This window comes from Sinocyclocheilus rhinocerous, unplaced genomic scaffold (assembly GCF_001515625.1).
Source record: "Sinocyclocheilus rhinocerous isolate Xijiao unplaced genomic scaffold, SAMN03320098_v1.1 scaffold480, whole genome shotgun sequence".
Taxonomy (NCBI): domain Eukaryota; kingdom Metazoa; phylum Chordata; class Actinopteri; order Cypriniformes; family Cyprinidae; genus Sinocyclocheilus; species Sinocyclocheilus rhinocerous.
In genome coordinates, this window is record NW_015655401.1 from 1526658 (window position 1) to 1533679 (window position 7022).

At 35.6% G+C, this 7022-nt stretch overlaps 1 protein-coding gene across 1 annotated transcript in view; it reads right to left on the minus strand.

Annotated features, from left to right (window-relative positions):
- The window catches only part of LOC107718164 (unconventional myosin-VIIa-like), a 32118-nt gene extending 28184 nt beyond the window's left edge, over nucleotides 1-3934 (minus strand). Inside the window, exons 1-3 of the mRNA XM_016525142.1 lie at nucleotides 3917-3934; nucleotides 3682-3783; nucleotides 1453-1605 (exon numbers count right to left, since the gene is read on the minus strand). Coding sequence (XP_016380628.1) covers nucleotides 1453-1605; nucleotides 3682-3783; nucleotides 3917-3934 — 273 coding nt within the window. The remainder of the gene's footprint in view (nucleotides 1-1452; nucleotides 1606-3681; nucleotides 3784-3916) is intronic.
- Nucleotides 3935-7022: the final 3088 nt, after the last annotated feature.

Below are 7022 nucleotides of genomic sequence, written 5' to 3' on the forward strand. Positions count from 1 at the left end.
GCACCGAACCGCACCTGCATTAAAGCTACAACACATTTATTAAAACTTGTATTCAAATTGTGAATAGATTAAATACAGAAAGCAAGCAAGAGTGCTCCCTTTAATATAATCACCACAGCTGTCAATTAGTGGCAGCATTCTGCATCTTCTGAGAATTCATTGTAATCCTTCTCATAAAGCCACTGAATTAACCATTAACTGTTCACCTGATTGCGTTGCCATCTGTATGTGATGTTAGAGCGTTGTTGAGAGAGAACAAGAATGTACTGGAAACATACTACCGCCTACCTGACTCTGCCTGAGAGGTAAGGAAAAATACACTTACTTGATCTTCTGTCGCTTCAATGGCTCTATTGTCTCTGTTACACATGAAAACACCCTAAATACTGATTCAGATTGTTCAGTTGGAAAAATACAAAAATACACTTACCAGAGATGATTTTTATATCTCTGAAATATATGATAGTATTCTTGAAAACAATCTTTTAATGTATTATTGAATAAAATATTAGTTCATTGTCAAAGAAAGAAAAAAATAATAACCATAATATGGACTTTTGTTAATGCTGTGATACTATTATTCTCAGATATTGTGATTTCCTTCTCACATTGCTGATTTCACCATTAACTCTTAACCTGAACAGTTTATGCTTTTGTATATGGTATCATTGTAATCCTTGACCATCAAAACATAGGGGTAGACATCACCTTTTCTGTGTTATCATGTTTGGTTCAGGAGCTATGACACAAAATACATAATTTGGTTATGGCGGAAAGTTAAATGGTCTTCATGGCAACCACGAGGGGTTTTTGCGATGGCTCCATTTCTGAAAATGTTTAGGGCCGCAAGCTGTACAAGTGTACCAAGTTTCATGCTTTTATGAAAAAGTGAACATTATTTTCACATATCACCTGGACTAAGTTAAAAAAATGCAAATCAGAAGAATTTTCCCTAGTGGTCTCAGACTTTTGTGCCCCACTGTTCATATATATCTCAAGTACAACTAAATACACATCACACCATCCATTAAGTTTATAGTAAAAAAAAACAACAGCTGTGGTTGCCAAAACTTTACTCTAAAAAATATGGTAAAAACATTTTAAGTTTTACAGATTAAAATTAAATTTACAGTTAAAAAAAAATTTGTAAATGTGTATATTATAAATGTGAGCTGTCACACAAAGGATTCTGGGAATATGGTTTTTCACTTCCAAAAACTGTACATTTAACAGTATTACTGTAAAATTACATGAAACGTACCATTAGATATCAGTTTTTCACCATATACTTATGGTTAACCAATTAACATTTTTTTTCTGTAAGAGTTTTACCGTATTTCACTGTTATTACAATCATTTTGAAATACAACTCAAATACTAATCAGGAAAAACATATTTAATTTGATGATTATAGAGGCTGAATTTTTGTTATGACATAATAAAGTAACTTACATATATAATGCTCTGTCTGTGGCGCATCAGCAGGTTTCTGAGTAAACCGGCTTCACTGAGGTCCCCCAGTCGGATCATGTCATCCACACCCTCCACTGAGGTGGGGTGCATAGGCTTAAGAATAGCCTTCTCCCCCTCTGGGATATAGTGCTCCTGGGAAACCATCACAATACATGAGATTCATCCAACAAGTGTAGATTAATTAAAACACTAGAATAATATAGATATAGAATGTGTTGTAATGTAATATTCCATTACTGTAGATCATTAGGGGAGAGCAGGGCTAGTTGTCACATTTTTACTCCACTGAATATTTGTATGGAGTGTCTATTTACACTAAGTGCAAATAACCCGCCTTGTTGGCAGAGGCTATTTACACTAGCTCCACCCACAAACGTGTGATAGGTATGGTCAGGGGCGTAGCCATCATTTCAGAAGTGAGGGGGACAGAAATGGTTTATATATATATATATATATATATATATATAACATTACAGTATAACATTTCTGTAATCTACATACCAGTCAAATGTTTTTCAAACAGTAAGATTGTTAATGTTTTATAATGTTTTATAAAGAAGTCTCTTCTGTTCACCAAGCCTTCATTTATTTGATCCAAAGTACAGCAAAACAGTAAAATTTTGAAATTTGCTTATATACTGCAAACACTTTTTTTTATCACATAATAAGGCAGAATAGTTTCAATACTGTAATAAATGCTATGTCAGTTAGCACTGCATTGTTCATATACTTTATTTATTACCTGAAGATGAACCATATATTGTGTATTGTCGCAATCGTATGTTTAATTAATGTCTTTTTCCAAACGTTTCTGTTTTCTGTGAAAACAACTGTTTTCATACAGGATAGCTGGACGCTTTTGTCCATATTAGGAATTTCCTCTACGACTGCGCGAGAGCGCCCTCCGGCTTCGAGTATGAATGAAACATACACTGCACGGAGTGTTTAGCGCTCCGCGATGTTCATCTCGCCTTATTCTGGGTCTGAATAAAACATCAGATCATGCACAGACTATCCTGTCTCTTTGAATTTAAATCTATATTTATTCACACCGGCTCCCGCGTTCCCCGCGTAATCTACGCCCCTGGGTATGGTCAACACTATAAAAGACAGCAAACAATCGTCAGCTCCAGTGCCGTAGGTGGTAAAGCGCGTATAGTGTTTTTGACGCGATCGACTCGGGTCCGAATCCACATTTTACCGAACTTTTTTTTCTCCCTTTTCATATCTCATACCACATCGGAAAGGCATTTATTTTCAATAAAACTGAAGGAAATAATCAAAAACTTGAAAATAAAGTATCGGGTAGGGTTAGGGTAGGTGTAGGTAGGGCTTTACTGTCCCAATAAGGTGGCATCCATTTAATAATTTGAATTAAAATTATAATTTACACTCAATACGTTATTACTGCATACTGTTTTATAATGTAAGCTACTATAATACTGAGGTGCAGATAATTGCCACTATTTGCAATAAGTAATATAAATAACAGAAAATCCTGCTATTTTAACATAGTGTAAATAGAATCTATCGCTATCCGCACTTAGTGTAAATACCATATTGTTAAAATACTGCTATTTTCACTTAGTGTAAATAGCATCCATCACTATTTGCACTTATAGTGTAAAATAGCCTCTATCGCTATTTAGACTTAGTGCAAATAGCCGCTGCCATATTTGTAAGGGTATATTTATTTAAGTAATTTCCTGTATAGACACATATCTTAAAGCCTTGGCAAAAAAGGCTATATGGGTCATTAAACAGCCTATGGGGTTTTCTGTACAAAAAAAAAATATTAAGATTAATATTTAATATAATATTACATTATTAACTCATTGATAATTATTTATTAATATTTTAGTTTATTTATATAGCACATTTAGCATCATATTTAAATTAAATAAACAATTAGCAAAAAAGAGTACAATTATAAGACTAAACAGAAAAAAGAACAAATGTTTTTACTCTAAAAAGGGCAATCAAAATCAGCAACAAAATATGTAGTGAAATTTTAGTTTGAAGGACAGAATTCTCAAAATAAAAAATGTACGATGGTTTTGAACTATATATAGACCTACTGCATGTAGCTAGCGAAAACTCATTTTGTGTAACTAGATTTTAGACTCAAACCCTTACAAATAAAAGCCCTTGTGACAGTTAGCACCGGTCTCTCCTACTGTACAAGTCATCGCGAGTCATGGCTTTTACCTTCCCTTCATCATCAATCAGGCAACACTGTCCAATGGCTGAGACCTTCACATACCCTCCAATAGGGACCCCAATACTGGAGTCAATCCAGAAGTGATCCCCCTATTCAGATTCACATTAACTACATTTTAAAACCAAACACTATTCACAACCAGCTCAAATATCACAATTTCAGAACAATAACATATTGCTTAGGGCAAGAAAGCAAATAAGAAGTAAATAAATGAATACACACCTTTTTTAACATCACCATTTGAACAGTCCCTTTTGTACCACTGGCATCTAATTGACATTAAAACCCCCACAAGACAAGCAAATAAATATATTAACCAGTTGGAAATGTAACTCTCATTGAAGCGTGTACAGCTGAAAACTATGCCTTGTATGAAACTTTTCACTAAATTTCACTGACTAATTCCAAGAAGGAATTAAAAACATACGTGTCCAAACGTAATTTTTCCATTCGCTTGTGTGACAGCAACAAGGAAATGTCCCTATGTTCATCTCTTTATGGCCCCTAGACTTTGCTCCATCATGGGCCGATTATCACCATCAACCACAGAGGGCTGTGAAGAGACTTCATTAGCAGTCCGAGAGCTTGACTCATTGGAAGTTTCCAATGAGCTGAATTGCAACAAAGTCAGGAACAAATCATGAGTTAGACAAGTACTTCAAAATCAAGAGCTTCTTAGTGGCTTGAGACATTTGACACATGAAATCTGAAATGCTGTGCATCTTCTCAAAAAAACAAAAACAAAAAAAAATTCCCCTATCCATTAACTGCGCATGACATGTGCCTTTTGGACTTTTCACGTAAGAGGAAGATGATACCGCAGGACAGCTTTATTATTTGAGTCAGAGCGGCTGTTAAGCAGTAAAACTGTGAGATTCTAGAGGATAGGCCTACATTCATTTGCATAGTCTCAGTGTACAGATACTGGAATTGCTTGGGTGCCATATAAGCAGTGGTTTTCATAAATGACTGACGCACTGATTATGAAAACATTTAGAAGCAGCTAGCAAGTTTCAAAGTACACAGTTAAGGTCAACACCAAAGCATCTTTATTTCCTGGAGGTTGATGTATATTCAGACTTTTTATAGCCCCTAAAAACATGAAGGGATCCGCATTAAAAAAAAAGGCTTAAGTATTACAGCCGCCACTCAGATAAGCGCAATTAATTAGTGTGTTTGAGGAATAAGGATGGAAAGTGTTAAGTTCTGTGTTATTAGTCTCCATGGAGATAAGACTGAAACCAAACCAGCTGCTGGAGAACAATAGATTACTCAAGAAAGGAGGGATCAATTATTTAAGTGCATAGAAACTCCAAACATTAGTCACACCCTACAAACCGATAAACATTACTTATCTAAATCCTTTCTATTCAGACATGGGTGTCAAACTCAATTCCTGAAGGTCCGAAGCCCTGCAGAGTTTTTAGGCCATGTCCACACGTATTTTTATAAACTGAGTTTTTCCTTCTTCCGTTTTAAAAAAAACCTCCGTCCACATGAAAACGCAAACGCATGCTATGAAGCACTGTCAAGAGCATGCCAAACCAACAGGTGGCGATATAATCTCAACCGTAAAGCCATGTTGGCCAATCAGAAGCCTGAAAAAGTCTCCAGTAGGCGGAGATAACAGCGCTGGCGCCGAAGTCCCAAGCCAAAAACTCCGGTTTCCCTGTCTACGATTACACTGCAACCGAGTTTTTGAAAATCTTCACCCTGGCAGGCGTTTTCAAAAATGTTCGGTTTCAGTGAACTGGTGCTGCGTTTGCGTGTGGACGAACGGCCTAACCGCATAGAAAAATCTGCGGTTTTAAAAAATAACCACGTTCGTGTGGACAGGGCCTTTGAACGTACATGAACGCCACCACAAAGTCGTTATTACGAGTGGGAAACTCAAAATTTTCTTTAAGCCCCGAGTTTCCGAGTTGGGGGCGTGTCAATGAGAAACATGCCGGTCAATGAAAAACAAATGTTTGTTTAAATTGATAGTTTTTATGAAGTTTTTATGCGATACAGATTAAAGTAGCTTCATAAATTACTTTTTTAAAATATTAAAAATGCAAAACCTGTTGTATTTTCTTGTAATTTATTAAAAGAAGGTACACCGCCATCTTGTGCCGACTAAACTGACTTGAACGCACCTGACGTCGTAATTACGACTTGTTAACTTGTAAGTACGAACGTCCCAGGAGGACTTGAACGCAGCATTAGTCTCAGACTGCACTCAGAATTTTATTTCAAGGCGGGGGATGTTACTAAATTGCCAGTTCATTGTCTGAATTATTTGTTATCATACTGTGATTGATGTAAAATGTCCTGCTTCAAATGCAATCAATACATTTCTAATTTGATGGCTTTTGCTACTGTTGTGCCAAGTCAAAAATCTGTGGGGATTCCACCTCCAAAATGTCACCATAAAGAATACAAATAGCCCAAAAATTCAGTTATTCAGATAAAATTTGCAAAAAGATTTGATAAACATCTTGTGCCGACTAAACTGACTTGAACGCACCTGACGTCGTAATTACGACTTGTTAACTTGTAAGTACGAACGTCCCAGGAGGACTTGAACGCAGCATTATTCCAACCCTGCTCCAACACACATACCATGTAGTTTTCAAATAAGCCTGAAGGACCTGATCAGTTGGATCAGGTGTGTTTAATTAGGGATGAATCTAAACTCTGCAGAGCTCCGGCCCTCAAGGAATTGAGTTTGACACCCTGCCCTAAGACAACCCTACAAGGATCTTGATTTGGACATTGGTTTATTATCCAAATAAAAAGTGGCTGTACTGTCAGAGAGGAAAAAAACACTATAAACTGCACCTTATTTTTAGTTTTTCAAAAAAACAAAAAAAAACTAAACCTAAATACCTGCTTGTTTCAAGGAATTAAGTAACACTTATTTCAACTATGCATAGACTATCATTCAAAAATACCAGTTTGGGATTAGTATGTTTTCTGGATTTTTGACCAATGCATACTTCTCTTACTGAATCTTTTGGCCATTCAGTAAATAATAAAGTAATAAAAATTATTTCCAGGGTAAACCTCAAGAAACTTTATTGCTCAAGCCAGCTAAGTCTGTTTAATGTTTCGAAGTCTCTTATTCTCACAGTCTGCATTTATTTGAAGAAAAAAAAAAATGCAGTATAGACAGTAATATCACTAAATATTATTACAGTTTAAAATAACTGTCCTCGGTTTATATAATTTAGATTAATATATTGTTAAGTATACTAATTCGATGTGAAAAAAACTTAATTTTATCAATGTTGAAAACAGTTAGGCTGCTTAATTCCCCCCCCCCCCCCCATTTTTTTCTTTTTTT